This window comes from Macaca nemestrina, chromosome 16 (assembly GCF_043159975.1).
Source record: "Macaca nemestrina isolate mMacNem1 chromosome 16, mMacNem.hap1, whole genome shotgun sequence".
Lineage (NCBI taxonomy): Eukaryota > Metazoa > Chordata > Mammalia > Primates > Cercopithecidae > Macaca > Macaca nemestrina.
In genome coordinates this window covers 102342088-102360576 of record NC_092140.1, presented here as the reverse complement: position 1 = coordinate 102360576, position 18489 = coordinate 102342088, and the positions used below count along the sequence as shown (strand labels likewise).

The 18489-nt window shown below is 40.5% G+C and overlaps 1 protein-coding gene and 1 long non-coding RNA gene across 5 annotated transcripts in view; one reads left to right on the top strand and one right to left on the bottom strand.

Moving 5' to 3' along the window:
- The window catches only part of LOC139359156 (uncharacterized), a 39804-nt gene extending 36567 nt beyond the window's left edge, over window positions 1–3237 (bottom strand). The window contains exon 1 of one of the 3 annotated variants that reach the window (XR_011614968.1): window positions 2493–3237. This is a non-coding gene — a long non-coding RNA (uncharacterized lncRNA). The remainder of the gene's footprint in view (window positions 1–2492) is intronic. The other 2 variants (XR_011614967.1, XR_011614969.1) reach the window with 2 other exon arrangements.
- Window positions 2535–18489, top strand: part of LOC105490258 (sarcoglycan gamma) — a 100076-nt gene continuing 84121 nt past the window's right edge. Inside the window, exon 1 of one of the 2 annotated variants that reach the window (XM_071081556.1) lies at window positions 2535–2557. Coding sequence is in view for 1 of the 2 variants with exons in the window: in XM_071081555.1 (XP_070937656.1) it covers window positions 4014–4067 (54 nt within the window). In the remaining variant the exon portion in view is untranslated. Of the gene's footprint in view, window positions 2558–3927; window positions 4068–18489 lie in introns of those variants that run through there. The other variant, XM_071081555.1, reaches the window with a different exon arrangement.

The window sequence follows — 18489 nt, the reverse complement described above, 5'->3', positions numbered from 1 at the left end:
TGATGGGAATGTAAATTATTACAACCTCTTTGGAAAACAGTATGGTGATTTATCAAAGAACTAAAAGTAGACCTACCATTCAATCCAGCAATCCCACTACTAGGTATCTACCCCAAAGGAAAAGAAGTCACCATATCAAAGAGACACTTGCACACATATGCTTATTGCAGCACAGTTCACAATTGCAAAGATATGGAACTAACATAATTACCCATCAACTAATGAGTGGATAAAGAAAATGTGGCATATATACACCATGGACTACTACTCATCCATAAAAAAGAACAAAATAATGTCTTTTGCAGGAACTTGGATGGAGCTGGAGGCCATTATTTTAAGTGAAATCACTCAGGAATGAAAAAGCAAATACCATATGTTCTCACTCATAAGTGGTAGCTAAGCTATGGGTGCACCAAGGCATACAGAGTGGTAGAATGGACATTGGAGACTCAGAAGCCAGAAAAGGGGTGCAGGATAAAAAACTACCTATTGTGTACAATGTATATGGCTTGGTGATGGGTGCACTAAAACCTCAGACTTCACCACTCTACAATTCATCCACATAACTACTGAAATTAAAAAATTACATCATCAGAATTTTAAAAAATAAAGTTCATTACAGCTAAAAATAAATTTCAAAATAACAATAAGAAGTTTTATCAGGTAGAGTTGTATCACTGGGGAGAGGATCTGCAGAGATCTGCATGTCTCCATTCCGTGCTTTTCTTTGATTTTTTTTTCCCCCCTGAGATGGAGACCCCCTCCATTGCCCAAGCTGGAGTGCAGTTGCACAATCTTGGCTCACTGCAATCTCCACCTCCCGGGTTCAAGCGATTCTACTGTCTCAGCCGCCTTGCTTTTCTTATTTGTATGTACTTTCATATATCCTTCTAAAATTTATATTTCTCTCTGTTTTACAATGTAAACAATATATTGGTATTCACATAAAATATACAATAAATTCATAAATGCATATAACTTATAAATAAACATACATGTATTGAGTTGCTCAAAATTCTTTTTACTGGTAACATGTTCAGTCTAGTCTGGAGACCGTGTCTCTTGTCCACACCCCTGTTTGTTTTCATACACCACTTCAGATATGTTTAGCTTTCCATCACAGGACTCATAAGTTCTCTAGATCCCCACTGCGATCATCATCCCCAGCACAAACTGTTGCCAATAATTTATTTCTAAGCCAACAAAGGAGAAGTTCTGGCTGTGAGATCATGTTAGTTTTGGCAATTAAAACACATTAATAACTTTTGGATTCTTTGGCAGAAATATTAAATTGCAACCTTTACTGATTAGTATGGACATTTTTAGAGTAACAATTCACAATATCTGTCATTTGCTGCCTGTGATATATGTAGGAAATTATTAATGTACCTGTAATAATATATCTCTATATCCATCTTGTTTATCCTTTGCTCCTTGGGGGAAATATTCTTAGAAAATTATTATCACTGTATCATCTATAAGAGAGCAATAATTAGAGAAATATTGCACTGGACACTTCTGGAAAACTGGCTTTTCTCGTTTCATTTTCTACCTTTGCAAAAGTTTGCTTTTAAAAAGTGTAATCTAGAAGTTATAAATATTTCTGCCTTGCAGTTATCCGTTCTGTTTCACTGAAAACATTTTAAAACGGTCCAACATCTTTATGTTTCTACTTGGTTCCAAATATGGTACCAGATTTTTACTGTAAAAAATCATGAAATACACTGGCATGATCCTTTTGGGAATATATTTTAAAGTTTACCTCGTTAGCACACTCACCAAACATCTTCGGGTACCCATAGCATTCACACAAAACTGCTAAATCAAGATGCTCCCCTGTGATGCACGTGTAGGCGAGAATGTCAATGAATAAATAAGTGATTGAAATACATAAGCACTAATTAGAAAACTGTATGAGACAGCACACCAACATGGCACAAGTATACATATGTAACAAAATGTAACAAACCTGCACGTTATGCACATGTACCCTAGAATTTAAAGTATAATAATAATAAAAAAAGAAAACTGTATGAGAGATGAGGCCAGCTGGACTTCCGGGATGGAGTGGGGACTCGGGGAACTTTCTTCTGTTACAAGAGGATTGTAAAACACACCAATCAGTGCTCTGCAAAACGCACCAATCAGCACTCTGTAAAACGCACCAATCAGCGCTCTGTAAAACGCACCAATCAGCAGGATTCTAAAAGTAGCCAATCACGGGGAGGATTGAAAAAAGGGCACTCTGACAGGACAGAAAGGGAAGATGGGCAGGGGACAATAAGGAAATAAAAGCTGCCCCCACCCCCAACCCTCACGCCCGCACCCCCCCACCCCCGCCCCTCACCCCCCCACCCCCATCCCTCCACCAGCAGAGATCCCGCTGGAGTCCCCTTTCCCGGCAGGAGAGGTTTGTTCTTTAGTTCTTCACAGTAAACCTTGCTACCGCCAACTCTTCGGTCTGTACCATCTAAAAGAGCTGAAACACTCACTGCAAAGGTCCGGAGCTTCCTTCCTGGGACCACGAACCCACCGGCAGGAGCCAACTCAGGACACGGTATGTGTTCCAGAGAACTTCTTCAGGCCTTGGAAATAGAACATAGTAAAGAGGTTTCTTTGTCATGGGTCAGCAGTCACTATTTCCCAGCTCGCCTCCGAGAGCTGACTCAAGTGCAGCCTGAACTGCACGCAGCGTTGTTTTCACCACAGCGAGTTCCTGCAAACCCTCGGGAGCGCCTCCTAGCGGCGGAGCGAGAACGAGCCTTGGGCGGGCTTCTAGGAGTAAACTGCTAAACCCAAGGGGTTTGCGAGGGACGGGCTGGGTGGCAAGACTTGTACAGCCTCGCAAATGGAACCGTTTCCCCTAGAGGGACTCCCTAAATCGCCACAGGTGCTGACTCTTTCTGACAGTAAAGGACCAGGCCCAGAAGTGTAAAGATTGTGGTCAGGTGCTCTAAGCCCAAGCAAGATCCATTCAGCAGCAGTTGGGTTAGAAAGATGAAGGCGCCCAGCGTCTGCAGCGGAGTCGGCGGGGAGCGAAACATGTCCCTGCCCAGCGCCCCGCGCGCTGGATCGCCGGGGCGAGCCTGAGGCGGGAGAGGCCGCGGGGTGGAGGTGCAACGAGGAGGCGCGCAGGGGTGCGTGGCTGGGTGCGGGAGGAGTGCAGGATATGGAGGGAGGGGAATCTTGGGGTGGCGCGAAGGAGGAGCGCTTGGAAGGGCGCGGCGTTTTGACCCAGAGGGGCTCGGAGTGAGAGTGCCGGCGTGCGGGGAGGGAGTGGAGGGAGTGGAGGGACGAGGGAGTGGAGTGGAGGGGTGGGGACGTGCTGGAGGGGCGCGCCTGGATAGCGTTGGAGAGACAGGAAAAGTGGAGGGGCGGGGCAGTCGCTGGAGCGACGCGGGGAACATCTGAAAGGGTTGGAACTGAGGGGAGGGGGGATGCTGGAGAGGCACACGGTGACCGACATGGAGGGACACGAGAGGTGTGGAGTGGAGGGGCGGGGCAGTCGCTGGAGGAACTTCTGGAGGGACGCGGGAAACAGCTGAAGGGGTGTGTGTTGGATCTTGGAGGGGAGGGGGATGCTGGAGAGGCACGCGGTGATGGACGTGGAGGGACACGGGAGGTGTGGAGCGAGCAGGACACAGAGGGGCATCAGCTGCCCTGGAGAGGTGCTTTCGGACATCTGGAGGGGCGCACGGTACTGGGACTTGGCGGCATCTGGGGCGCAGTGGGAGGTGACTGGCGTCCAGCCGGCGGCGCCCAGGGCTCGGCGAGGCGCAGGACGGCCCTGGCAGCGGTGCAGCAGCTCAGGCTAGTTCCTGGGGAATCCCTGGCCCCCACCTCCCCGCGCGCCCTGGCCGGTATTGCCCAGAGTCCGGGGGGGAAGTGGGCGCCCGCGGCTCGGAAAGCTGCTCCCCCGCCCTGGAGCAGAGTCGTCGCTGCGGTCGCTGAGGAAGGACGCAGCGGAGGCCCGCGCTGTCCGGGGAGAAGACGGTGGTGTCATCCCGTCTGGAATGAAGGGAAATGCAGTGGCTGTTTGCGTTCCGGGACTCCAAGAAGTACAGCAGGTAAAGAGAATAGCCACTGCCCGCCACTTCGCCTTCAGTTCCCCAGATTCCTGGGTCCCTTCCTTCTCCTCCAACCTCCTAAACTAACCCCTCTGTTGTTAGACGTCGCTATGCCAGTTCCAGCCTTCCCCCTAGGACTCCATAACCACCCGTGTCCTCTTTCTTCTCGCCTTCTCTGCCCTAGACAGCAGTATCCTTCCCCTGCCCCGTTGTGGGGGCTCAGGGACAAGAGTAAAATGTAATTTAGACAGTTGGCCTTTCTTTGCCCAAAGACTTCAGTAACTGATCCTTCTGCAGTGAGACTTGATAACTTGTTGTGTGCTTGTGTCTGGTGTGAGAGAATGAGAGTGAATTGGTTTAATGCAAATGATTTTGCCAAAAACATTGCCCTGGGTTGCTTACTGGGGAGTCTGGAACACAGTAAGCCGAGCGTCTGCACCAAGTGCAAAGTTGCATAGGATTTGCTTGGGGGTTTTAGAGGGGAACTGAAGCGCAGCGGGGCTCTGTCATCTTCAGTGGGATTACATAATTTCTTGATGATCCTCACCACCCTTATACTCATTACCACCATTAAGTACCACTAATTAGTATTTACATATATGCATGCTGTCACTTGGTTACATCAAAGTCAGCAAGCTGCTTATTCTTACATCATTACTGAGTATTCTGATGTTTCTGAATGTTAGCACAGTACCAGACAGTTGATCTGTGAAACATCCACTCATCCAGTGATGATATTGTACAGGCGGATTTTATAATGCTGGCACTCCCTGTGTATCCATAGTATTCATGTACTAATACTCCTGGCTGTTCCTTAACGCAGGTAAATTGGTGCTAGTAAAGCAATGGAATAGTATTTACATGTTTCAATGCAAATATTTTGAATACGGGTCTTCCTATGCTTTTCTTCCTTTGATGTGAACAGGCTATAAAGAAACTGTAAAGAAAAGATTACACAATTCTAGTCCAAAATTACACATAAGCTGAAATCTTCGTTTTTGTTGATGGATTCTTTTGCTAACCGGTTCAGTGTCTCTGGTATGAAAACTTCTCTTCATGACAGTATGCTTCCAAATTGACTAGCAAGCAGGCATCCATCCACGTGTGTTAAAATATCTTACAGTAAACTTTTAAAGTTATACAGCAGTTATGTTTTCAAATATTGTACTTAAGTCCTCTATTCTTTTCACCTTTAATGTTTTTTGCTGAATATGACAGATGCAATATTTAGTGTATGTTACATGTAAATAATTAACGTGTATGGTACACTTACACCGTGGCCTCACATGTGCAGAGAAGGTGTCCTGTGTCATGACTGTAATCTGTCAGGCAGCCTTTCTTAAATCACGGAAAAAAGGTAGTGATAAATAGCTCATTTAATAAATTTAATAAATTCAAATGATCAGAACTACATAGCCTAGCTAGTCTATATAACAGACTATAAAATCAATAAGCAAACTTTCACATTGTACAAATAACTTATTTACATTTTAAAACTACTGAAACACCTTTCAGAGATAACCAGGGTAATAACCCCATTTTAAAAGTAGCATTTTATAAATTGTGGGTTGGTAATATTTAAAATCATTTTTATTTAAATATGTATACACATATATACACACACTATTACATTTTAATCAGCATCATTATGTTATCTTAGGAATGATTTTTTCTTATTTGTCAGACTCTCACTTGATGTTTACTACTTAAGACTGTGTCCTGGGCGGGCACGGTGGCTCATGCCTGTAATCCCAGCACTTTGGGAGGCCGAGGCGGGCCCATCACGAGGTCAGGAGATCGAGACCATCCTGGCTCCTGACTAATACAGTGACACCCCGTCTCTACTAAAAATATTTCTAAAAAATTAGCCGGACATGGTGGCAGACACCTGTAGTCCCAGCTACTCCAGAGGTTGAGGCAGGAGAATGGCGTGAATCCAGGAGGCAGAGCTTGCAGTGAGCCGAGATCAGGCCACTGCACTCCAGCCTGGGCAACAGAACTTGACTCTGTCTGTTACAAAAAAAAAAAAAAACAAAAGGCTGTGTCCTCTTGTAATCCCAGCACTTTGGGAGGCCAAGGCTGGCAGATCACCTGAGGTCAGGAGTTCAAAACCAGCCTGGGCAACATGGTGAAACCCGATCTCTACTAAAAATGCAAAAATTATGTGGGTGCCATGGCACACACCAGTAGTCCCAGCTTCTCAGGAGGCTGAGAATCGCTTGAACTTGGGTGGCAGAGGTTGCAGTGAGCCGAGGTTGTGCCAATGCACTCCAGCCTGGGTGATAGAGCAAGACTCAGTCTCAAATATATATAAATAAATAATAAATAAATAATTTAGAAAAATAAGACTGTGTCCTACAGGATACCTTATTGTACTGTGGGTAAAATACATAAGTATCTAGGGACATGGTTATAGTTAACTAAAAAAGATAAAGATAATTTTATTTCTTATTCTAAAATTATAAGAAAATTATTTATAGGGACATAATAGTGGTACAATAATTCATACTTAAGTGATGGTGCCTTGTAGTTTCTGAATGCCAATTTTCTTAGGTTTTCTGTAGTTAAACATGTGAAGTAAAAAAATTAGTTGTGTGTTGACAGTGGTAACAATACAATGTTTTCTATACAGGAATCCCCGGTTAAAGTAAATTAGCATATACATTTCTGAATATGACATCTTCAAAATTAGGAAATAAAATAACTACCTTAGCAACATGCATTTTCACATTTCATTTTGTTACATATGAGGGAAATATTTGTGCTGGAATAGGAAACAGCAGGAAAAGTAAGAAGAGGGTAAAATGATGCTTTCCAAGGTAATTTAATCTGGTAGTAGTTACAGATCTGCTGTCTAGAAAAATGTCTGGACCTAATACCTAATTCAGACTCAATTTCAATTAGGTTAATGCCTCATTCAGGCTTGGTTTGAAGAGGGGACCCAGTTCTGAACCCCTGAGTGAGATCACCTAAATTAAATTCCAGCATGGATGTGGGCTTGGTTGCTTTAGGTACAAAACCCTGAGTCATTCCATTATATCAAAGTATACCTACGTTAGTAATTAAATAATGAAAGCTGAACTGGAAAAGTAACATGAACCAGGTATTAATGTGTAAAAATGCACTATTTTTGTCTAGTAGGCTTTACTCAATATTTGTTGCTAAACTCTTTTTCAAAACTAAGATATAGTAAGTTACCTGAATCAGAAAAGGGAACATTTTTAAATATGAAAAATTTAACTAAAATCATAATGAATTGAAGACAATTGATACAGGCATGCCATGTGAGATAATCACATCACAGAGAATGCAGTCTTCATCCATCAGGCATTTGTGCCTGTGTTACAAACAATCCAATTATTATACTCTTTTTATTTTAAAGTGTAAAATTAAATTATTATTGATTGTAGTCATCCTGTTGTGCTATCCAACACTAGGTCTTATTCTTTCTGTTTTTTAACCCATTATCCAAACACCCACCCCCACTTTCACTACCCTTCCCAGCCTTTGGTAACCATCCTTCTACTCTGTGTCTCCATGAGTTCAATTGTTTTGATTTTTAGATGCCACAAATAAGTGAGAACATACAGTGTTTGTCTTTCTGTGCCTGGCTTATTTCACTTAACATAATGTTCTCCTGTTCCATCCATGTTGTTGCAGATGACAAGATCTCATTCTTTTTATGGCTGAATAGTACTCCATTGTGTACATGTGCCACATTTGCTTTATGGCACATTTCCATTAATCTGTTGATGGATATAGGTTGCTTCCAAATTGTGGCTCTTGTGAACAGTGCTACAACAAACATGGGAGTGCAGATATCTCTTCAATAGACCGATTTCCTTTCTTAGAGGTATATACCCAGCAGTGGGATCGCTGGATCATGTACCGATTTCCTTTCTTACAGGTATATACCCAGCAGTGGGATCGCTGGATCATGTAGTAGCTCTATTTTCAGTCTTTGTCTCCAAAGTGTTCTCCATAGTAGTTGTACTAATTTACATTCCCACCAACAGTGTACAAGGGTTCTTCTTTCTCCACGTCCTCACCAGCATTTGTTATTGCCTGTCTTTTGGATATGAGCCATTTTTAGCTGGGGTGAGACAGTATCTCGTAGTTTTTATTTGCATTCCTCTGATGATCAATGATGTTGAGCACCTTTCATATGCTGTTTGCTATTTGTATGTCTTCTTTTGAGAAATATGTATTCCAATCTTTTGCCGTTTTTTGTTTTTTGTTTTTTGTTTTTTTTTTTTTTTTTTTTTGAGACGGAGTCTTGTTCTGGCACCCAGGCTGGAGTGCAATGGCGCCATCTCAGCTCACTGCAACCTCCGCCTCCTGGGTTCAAGCGATTCTCCTGCTTCAGCCTTCTGAGTAGCTGGGATTACAGGCACGTGCCACCACTCCCAACTAATTTTTTGTATTTTTAGTTAGAGATGAGGTTTCACCATGTTGACCAGGCTGGTCTTGAACTCCTGACCTCAGGTGATCCGCCTGCCTCAGCCTCCCAAAGTGCTGAGATTACAGGCATGAGTCACCGAGCCTGGCCTCTTGCCCATTTTTTTTATTGGATTATTATATTTTTTCCTATAGAGTTGTTTGAGCTCCTTAGATATTCTGGCTATTAATCCCTCGTCAGATGGGTAGTCTGCAAATATTTTCTCCCATTCCGTGGCTTGTTTTTTCATTTCATTGATTGTTTCCTTTGCTGTACAGAAGCTTTTTAGCTTCATGTGCCAGAAAAACCTTCTTTACCATTGTATTTAAAATATTCTCCTAGTGATTCTATTTATTCTCTTGTTACTATAGAAAATTGTCTTGCGTTTCATATTTAAATATGAGAAATTTTCGTACATACTGGCTGTTTCCCTTCAGCTAGAATATAAGCTCTAAGAAGTCTCTACAACAAGAGGCCTCTTTTGTCCCGTTCACGATGGTGTCCTCAGCCCTGGAACAGTGTTTGGCACCTAGTTGGTGCCTGTTGGACCAAAGACAGCAGTAGTAGCCCCAGCAGGGTACTGGTGCCTTTGCCATACAGCTAACTCATGTAATACAAAATAACACAGCTTCTCAGTACAGTCTTGAGGACAGCTGGTAATTAATTGCGTTATTGTAATCTCTGTATATAATAATGGACATTTCCATGCAGTTACCTAAAAATCCATTACTTCTCTGTCTTAAACAAGAACTACATTTGTCATCTATTCTAGCGGACAAACTTTTTTTAAAATCAGCAAAAGCTTGCTCACATACCTGACAGAGATAATCATTGATAACAATTATCTATATAAGGCATGATTGACAGGCATCTGCTATTAATATGCACTCTATTGTGTTATTATCATATTTCACCGAATCTAAGATGCCCATTTTTGTCACATTTAATAGCTCTGAAATTGTGAGGCATATTACATTCAGTAATATGGTTTAATTCGCATTGGAATTTCCTTTCTTAATGGCACAGAAGTAATGGTGTTCTTATAATCGTCATTCTTAGATTTGATGAGCTACAGTATATGAGAAAGTCAAGAACTCATCCATGAGGTTTACTGAATAATTTATATATATAAATTATTATATATAATATTTACTGAATAATTTATTTTATATATATATAAAACTTAGAGCTGTCATATTAAATTTTCCCACTAGTTCTCTCTTGCAAAACCTAGTAATCTTTCTCTACCCTCATCTTTGACCCCCTTCCTACCCAGAGCACAGGAGAACACTGAACAGTCCTCCTCATTCATGTGAGCCAACACTGATGATGTGGATTTCCACAACCTGTAAGTTCTGTTTGCTTGACTAATGGCAGGGAGTCATTCAAATTTGTGTCCATCTTCTCTCTTCATTTTTAAATACTCCTTTCTACTTGTGGTTGCATTCCCCCTCATTCTTCCATTTGTCAGGAGCTAACACCACCATCACCCTGCAGGGAAAAAAAAAAAGAAAAAGCAGTCCGCGCAATGGCTCACGCACATAATCCCAGCACTTTGGGAGGCCGAGGTGGGTGGATCACGAGGTCAAGAGATCGAGACCGTCTTGGCCAACATGGTGAAATCCCGTCTCTACTAAGAATACAAAAATTAGCTGGGCATGGTGGTATATGCCTGTAGTTCCAGCTACTCAGGAGGCTGAGGCAGGAGAATCCCTTGAACCAGGGAGGCGGAGGTTGCAGCAAGCCGAGATCTCGCCACTGCACTCCAGCCCGGCAACAGAGTGAGACTCAGTCTCTCTCTGTCTCTCTCTCACACACACACACACACACACACACAAGCTACTTCTGTAGATTATTGCATTGGTTTGCCTCAAACTTGTATTAGATTCTTCATGTTGCAAATGATCAAACACCAACTATACAGTTTTGAGCAACAAAGGCAATTTATTGACTGACCTAACTGAGAAACACAAGATGGGGGCTGGCTTGGGCATGCCTTGATCCATGGCCTAAGCATGGCCATCAGTTTTTCTCTGTCCCTCATCTCTGTTCTCTGCTGCATTGGCTGGCTTGTGTGGCTGCTGACAAATCCAGGCTTCCGGCACTATCCAATTCAGGGCAAGCAGAGAAGAAAGTGTGTCTTCCTGGTGGCAGAAATAAAAGTAGTGGAATTTGCTCTGATTAAGTCTAATTGGCTTGGATTGAATCCTTCTAAAATAATCTCTATGAACAAGAGAATGTCTGATTGGCCTGTCCTGTCCTAAGTCACATGAAATCCCATAGAATCTAATGCTTGATATCAAACTGCTTTCTTTCTTTCATGTTAAGGAACTGGGCTGGGTGATGTATTTAATGTACTTGGGGCCAAACCCTTCATTTCTTCCTTTAATTGGAATCCTCCTTTCCTGTGAAAACAAAAGGACTTTGTGATCATTAGCTTATTGAGGGTAGTATATACACATTGATTGAAATGATTTAAATTAAATGATGTAAGATGTCTGCTGGAGCCAAGTGGCACATATGGCAGAGAATCAATGCAAAGAAAGTTTGAGTAGAAGGAAGGATGATAAAGACATGAGCTTGTCTATGTGTCCATGAAATGTCCCTGCCTTTGAGTCTTCAAACACGAGGAGCTAAAGCCACCTGAATTGCTGCTTCTCTTCCTGTTATCGCCTTCTTCTTCTGGTGTCTTTTCCCCCAGCCACAGCGTAATTGTCTTGCCACCACCCTTGTGACCTCACGACACAGCATGTCTATTGTCACGGGGCCTTTGGTATCCAGGCACACATTTTCAGAGGACAAAGATTTCTTGAGGGAACAGGATGGTAAAGAGTTCTCAGTAGCTGGCATGAGGATGAGAGGTGAGGAGCTCAGGGACCCTCAGAAGTAACCTGAGAGAGGTAGTGTCAGGAGCAAGACAAGTGCAGCTGCATGGGTGTCCAGCTTCTCTGCCTTTCAGCCCATGGCCGTGCCCCTGTGTGTGGTCAAGCCTAATGACCTGTATGCATCATAACAGAGGAACTTGTTGACCCATGATGTTGATTTGAAAGCTAAACTATAAAGAAAATAATATAATTCGGCTTGATTGTGCTATAAAAGTGCTATGCTATGGTCTGCCTATGAGAGTTAATTACTAATTGGGCACATAAATGATAACATATACCATTAAGTCAAAATGTCTTTAGCATGTCAGGCATTTCAGTAGGTAAACCAAGACACTTTTATCCTAAAGGCCACATGTATCATAATCTGTAAGTCACGTATCTTATTTCTTTTTGATAAATTCACTCTCAGCATTAAGGAATAATTATAATAGCTAACCATTTAACATGTATTTTACTACACGTCAAACACCTTTTGTACAGTATCTCATTTAATTATGTCATTAACCTTAAATGGGAGATAGTATTATTCCCAACATTAATAGGAGAGCATTGACCATTGAAGAAGATAACTGACTGACTTAACATTACACTGCTGTTAAGTGAAGAAAGTAAAGTTGAAGCTCAACTGACTTCAAAGCCTGAGATTTTTGTTATCTCTAAGGAAAAATAGAGAACAGAAGATTTTGAAACTAACGCCATGTAATGTTAATCAGAATCAGAGTACAGGATATCAGCCAAGCTGTCAAACCAAGGAGGCTATAAGGAATCTGCATCTGACTTTTTGGGATCTAAGGCAGCAGTCCCCAACCTTTTTGGCACCAGAGTCCGATTTCGTGGAAGACAGTTGTTCCATAGATGGAGGGCATAGGGGATAGTTTCAGCATGTAACTGTTCCAGATAAGATCATCAGGCATTAGAGTCTCATAAGATGCATGCCGCCTAGATCCCTCTCATGAGTAGTTCACAACATGGTTCGTACTCTTGTGAGAATCTCATGCCTCCACTGATCTGACAGGAAGCAGAGCTTGGCATTAATTTAATGTTCACTCACCAGCCACTCGTCTCCTGCTGTGCAGCCCGGTTCCTAACAGGCCATGGACCAGTACCGGTTCATGGCCTGGGCTTGGGAACCCCGATCTAAGAGGCTGAGCCAAAGTCATCAACACTGAGGATACGATTCAAAATTAGGGAGGCCAGGGTTGAAGCCCATACCATATAATTGAAAGGAATCAGGTTTCCTGTACAGGGAAGATTGCCTTTGGACTTGAATATCTGATCACAAGTCATCTCCACTACCTCTTACTCACGGATTAACCTCTCCTTATCTGTACTTTTATTCCCTGGGGCATTTGCAATGTTGCAATTGCAATATTGCATGATTTCATGTCTGTATTCCAGGGAACCTTTGAGGGAGATGTCCAATAAGCTCTAAGAATATGTGGTTTTCTCTTTTCTCTTTTTCTCTCTTCTTTTCAAAGAAGAAAGTTGGTTTAAGATTTAGGTTGGTGATCTCCAAGTTTGTTTATGAATTAATAAAAAACATAACACTTAGGAAAGTGACTGATACATATCTCAGTATGTGTTGACTTCTATACATTTATAAATTATATTCATATATTACTATATTATGCATATTTAAAATATATAAAAATATTAGAACATTTAAAAGAATTAATAATAATGATCTGTGCTGTTGGAGAATCAACAGGTCTCTTCCAAATACATTAAAGTTTTCCTTTATTTGCTTCCACAGCCCTTAGTTCATGTCTAAATTGTAATGCTAACCATATTATCGAGTATGTGGCTGTCTGCCTCCTCAGTGGGAAAGAAAGCTACTTAAGCACAGAAAGTTTATGGTTTAAAGTTAGTGGTTTACTGATCTATTCATTAATTTAGCAAATAATTAATGAGTATCTAGAGACTAAGGAAATGTAGGTATCAAGACTGAGTCTCTGGCATCAAACTTAATATCAAGTGATGGATGAACAGGTTATAGACAAGCAACAGTCACAGATTAGTCTATGCTGAAGGCCAGGAGTAGGATGAAGGTGCTTAGGGGGACACCAGTCCTGCAAGAAAGGAGGAAGTGGGAGAGAAGGGTTAAAGAAGGACACATGTTGATACAGAATAGCCCCTACTATGTAGTAGATTCTCAACAAATATATGTGGTTGTTAAATGCTGATGTTAATGTTTTTTGAGTTTGAGAAGATTGAGAAAAATCATATCTCTATTTACTGCCCACTTTCTGAACCAACTGAAAAACAGACAAAAGAATGAGGCCAGTGAAGCTCTGTCATTTTTTGTTTGTTTGTTTGTTTGACAAATGAAGCTGTGAGAGAATATATGCTAGATGTGCAGCAGTGGTGGACTCCTGATGTTACATTCTGGACAAGGGTCTACCCACTCACCCACCAGGCAGCGCTGGGAAATCATGGGTTTCCAAAGGGAAGATTGCATCTTAAACTCTCAGCGTGAAGGACCCAGGCAAAAATTGTCCTCTCTGCAGACATGGAGCCAGGTCCCTAAAGAGGGAGGAGGAATCACACATGCAGGCCCACTTTCTGGCTCCAGATCACAGATGAGGCGCATAAATCCACTTTTCCTGGGAAGAAATGAGTAAAAATTGAAGAGAGAGCCCAGGAATGTCACTATAATGGAAGGAACCATCTCAGAGAAGGAGAGTTTCTTATATAAATGAAGATTTCCACAAATTTTCAATGGCCAACATACTTTCAAGGTTCCTGGGCACAGATCGGTCTATTCCTCTATATCCAGACTTCTGCTCTTTTCTGTTCAATTCTGCTATTTTCCTCCAAATTTACCTTATGTCATCTATTATTCTTTTCGTAATTCCTACCATCATCCACTTTCTAACCCTTCATCAGAAATTTCTGATCAAGGTAAAGAAATTTAAGAACATTCATGGAATATAACTTTAGTATTCTTGATAATAACTAGTTTGCAATAAGAATGAATACACTTAAATTTCCTAACTGCATGCTGTCTTCTCTTTGATCACATCAGATATATAAAATGTCAGATGAATGTAAAAGGAAATAAATTGGGAAGAATATTAATTTGACCAAAAGATAGGCACAGATGCCTTTAAACAGTAATATATCTTACTCAGTGTAAACTAGAAATGAAAATTAGGACAGAATTACATGTCTCTGCAGGAACTCTTAATGATAGATGTCAGTGCAGCAAGGACTTCAAAGTTCAGTAGGAACTATTTCAATCCAGAATTCTATGCTAAATGAAATGAATTATTAACCAATTTGAGAGCAGAATAGATAAATTTTCAGACACCAAAAGTCTCAGACAATCTGCTTCCCAACCCTCCTTTCTGAATAATTATTGAGGGTGCACTCCATCAAAGCAAGGGAGTAAATGAAAGAACATGAGTGAAGGTCCAGAGAACAATTAGCCCAGCTCAAGAGAGCACTGACACCTACTCAAGGCCACAGCTGTGGGAGCCTCAGCCAGCAGATGGGGACAGGAAGAGGGAGAGCCCGCATCACACCAATACCACAGAAAAAGGAGATTGTGTATGATGGTCATGATTACTACAAGTTTGGCAGAAGCTTGAGCATGTGATAGAGGTAAACAATACAAGAAATGAAAAGGAATATAGTTACAAAACAAGGGAGGTGGAGGTTAGTCACACAAGAAAGTCATGATCCAACCATGACAGAAACTGTTTATGTTAAAAAACGAAGGCAAGTACATTTCAAGGAGAAAAAATGGAATCAATTCCATATAGTAGATTAAAAATTAATAAAAGTCAGGAGACAAGTAAGATAGAATGTGAGAGACATATTTCACACAATTTCTTCTTGTAACAAAGAGATAAAAAAGGAATTCAGAAATTCCAGCAATAAAAACTGTGTGGGAAAGCCATAATGTCAGTATAAAGTAATTAAAATATTTGGAGGGATATTTTTCAAAGTAGATTCCATTTGGAACTCGTAGTAGAAACACTGAGTGGCACAGAGGTTATAAAATCAGTATTTGTCTATGAAAGGAAACATAGCTATAAAAATGTGAACACTTTCTGTTGCTTTTTTTTTTTTAATCAAGCTGGTCAAATCACAGGAGATGCCGTTATGGTTTTCAAATGGAATGGAATGGAATGGAATGGAATCAGCTTTGATCATGTAAAAGTGCAGGTAAACTGAAAGAGGGCTGGAGACAGGAGTGGTGTGCACCACGGTCACAGGTGGAGGATGGAGCGGCTGCAGCACCGTGTACTCAGTAAAAGAGCATGAGGGTCAAGTATACTCTCCATGATTTTGAAACAGGAGATAAATATTTAAGTAGACTGTGTGAAATTGCCAAGTTGACCACAGAAGGGGCTGAAAGGGGTGACAGAACTACATAGGAGAAAGGAGGAGAGTGCTGCAGGATGAAAACCTGCATGAAAAAACTGGATAGATCATGCCTAGAGTTAATACACTGAGACATAGCAATAGGAGGCCAATTAAAGGTAAGAGCTAAGTATGAAAAGGAAGATCTAAGTAGTGACCTCAGACACGTGGAGGTAGTGATGTGGTGGGGAAAAGAAGGAGACAGCAGGAGATTCTATTCTAAGCCTTTCTGATTGACTTCCTTTTTACCATGCATAGATTCTATTTTGATAATTATTCTTAATGTATTTCCTGTGATTCTGATATGCACATGTCACACTTACATTTTCTGCCCAAATAATCACTGCCCAAGAAGTCTATTCTTGATGGAGTTGCAATATCTGTTTCTTACAAATTATTCAAAGTCATGTGTTCATGGGAAAATACTTTTAGAATATCATAACCCAATTCAGTAATTGCCAGTGTATAACATGACATTGAAATTTTAGATAGTACTCTTATTTTCTCTTCTGAAGAGTTTTCTTTTTCTTTTAGCCTTTCTTATACCTAATTTCTCCTGCATCTCAATGATTTCTTATTTATTACATGTGAATTTTTTCCCCTCTATCTTCTCTTAGAACACTGAGTTCAATTTTTATAAGTATTGACTTCCAGTTCCCCAAAGGTACCATGAAAACAATACATTTAGTAGTCTAATATACGAATATTTAATTGATATAACAATTTTACAGGGAATATTAATTATATTTGTTAAAATGTGTTCACTGGGTGATTCATATTGATAAATAATCAGAGAATCTGAGCGAGAATCATCCAAGTAATTACAATCCAGATGAAAACTCTTAGTTTTCAGTTGAGTATAAAATCATTTGATTACTCATTTTGTTTATGTGAAAGGTCTATGGCCATCTATTTTGAGGATTGTACCTTTAATTAAAGAGGAAAATAATTGACATAGTATTTTTGAAAGCTTTTAAAGTTTATTACTTGCAAAATAATTTAATTTGCATTCACATTTAATTTGCTCCCAAAACCATACTTTTATTACTGTTATACTGACCTCTTCTGGATACTTCCTATAATGTCATCCAGATACTGTGATAGCTCAAGTTTTTTAAGGTTACTGTATGGAATTAATATCACTTTTTTAAAAAAACTAATAAGGCTGGCGTAACTATTCAGTTTAGTTCATTGAAGGCTCACTATATGTATACATTGAACAAAGAGTTTATGGTCTAGTAGAGAGGACAGCATAAACAAGTAATGACAACAAAAATACAAGTAACTACAGTTAAGTTTAAAAGTACATATAGATCTAACATTTGCTTTATATATTTGTGTGCTTTACTGTTGGGTGCGTATATATTTATAATTGCTATATTTTCTTGCTGAAAATGTTCATTTATCATTATATAATGACCATCTTTGTCTTTTTTTTATAGTTTCTGACTTAAAGTTTATTTTTTCTGATACAAGTATAACTACCCTCCTTACTTATGGTTTCCATTTGCAGGGAATATCTTTTTCCATCTCTTTGCTTGTAGTCTGTGTGTGTCCTCATAGGTGCAATACGTCTCTTGTGGGCAGCATACAGCTGGGTCTTTTAATCCCTTCAGCCACACTATACCTTTTAGTTGGGGAATTTAACCTATTTACATGGAAGTTTATTGTTGATAGGTAAGGACTTATTCCTGCTATTTTATTAATTGCTTGCTGGCTGTTTTGTAGATTCTTTGTTCCTTCCTTCCTCTCTTGTTGTTTACCTTTGTGGTTTAGAGGTTTTCTGTGGTGCCACTACTGGGTATATATCCAAAGGAAATGAAATCTGTATGTCAAAGAAACATCCGCATTCCCATGTTTATTTTAGAACTATTGACAGTAGCCAAGATATAGAATCAACCTATGTGTCTAACAGTAGATGAATACATAAAGAAAATACTGTATATATGCATGGTGTAATACTGTTCAGCCTTTAAAAAGAAGGAAATCCTGTCATTTTGAGAACATGGATGAACCTGGAGGACATCCTGTTAAGTAAAATAAGCCAAGCATGAAAAGACAAATACTGCATGTTCTCACTCATATGCAAAACCTTAGAAGTTGATTTCCTAGAAGTTAAGAGTAGAACAATGATTACCAGAGAATGGGGAGGGGAAGGGTAAGAAAGGGATGAGCTTGATCAGCGGGTAAAAAGTTAGAATTAGAGAAGTTTGGTGTCCTGTTGCACAGTAGGGTGACTATAGTCAACAAAAAGGTATTGTATATCTCAAAATAGCTAGGAGAGGGGATTTTGTGTGTTCCCACCATAAAGAAATTATAATGTTTGAGGTGATGGATATGCTAGTCAGGATAAATCAGGATAAAAAATTATCCTGATTAGATCATTACCTAATGCATATGTGTATTGAAATATCACTTTGTACCCAGTAAATATATACAATTAGTATGTGTCCCTTTTTTTTTTAAGTATAGAAAACTGATAGTGGCATGTAAGCAGATTTTTTTTTTTTTGGAGACAGAGTCTTGCTCTGTCACCCAGGCTGGAGTGCAGTGGCACGATCTCGGCTCACTGCAACCTCCACCTCCCAGGTTCAATCTATTCTTCTGCCTCAGCCTCCCAAGTAGCTGGGATTATAGGCATCTGCCACCATGTCCGGCTATTTTTTTTTTTCTGTATTTTTAGTAGAGATGGGGTTTCACCATGTTGGCCTGGATGGTTTTGAACTCCTGA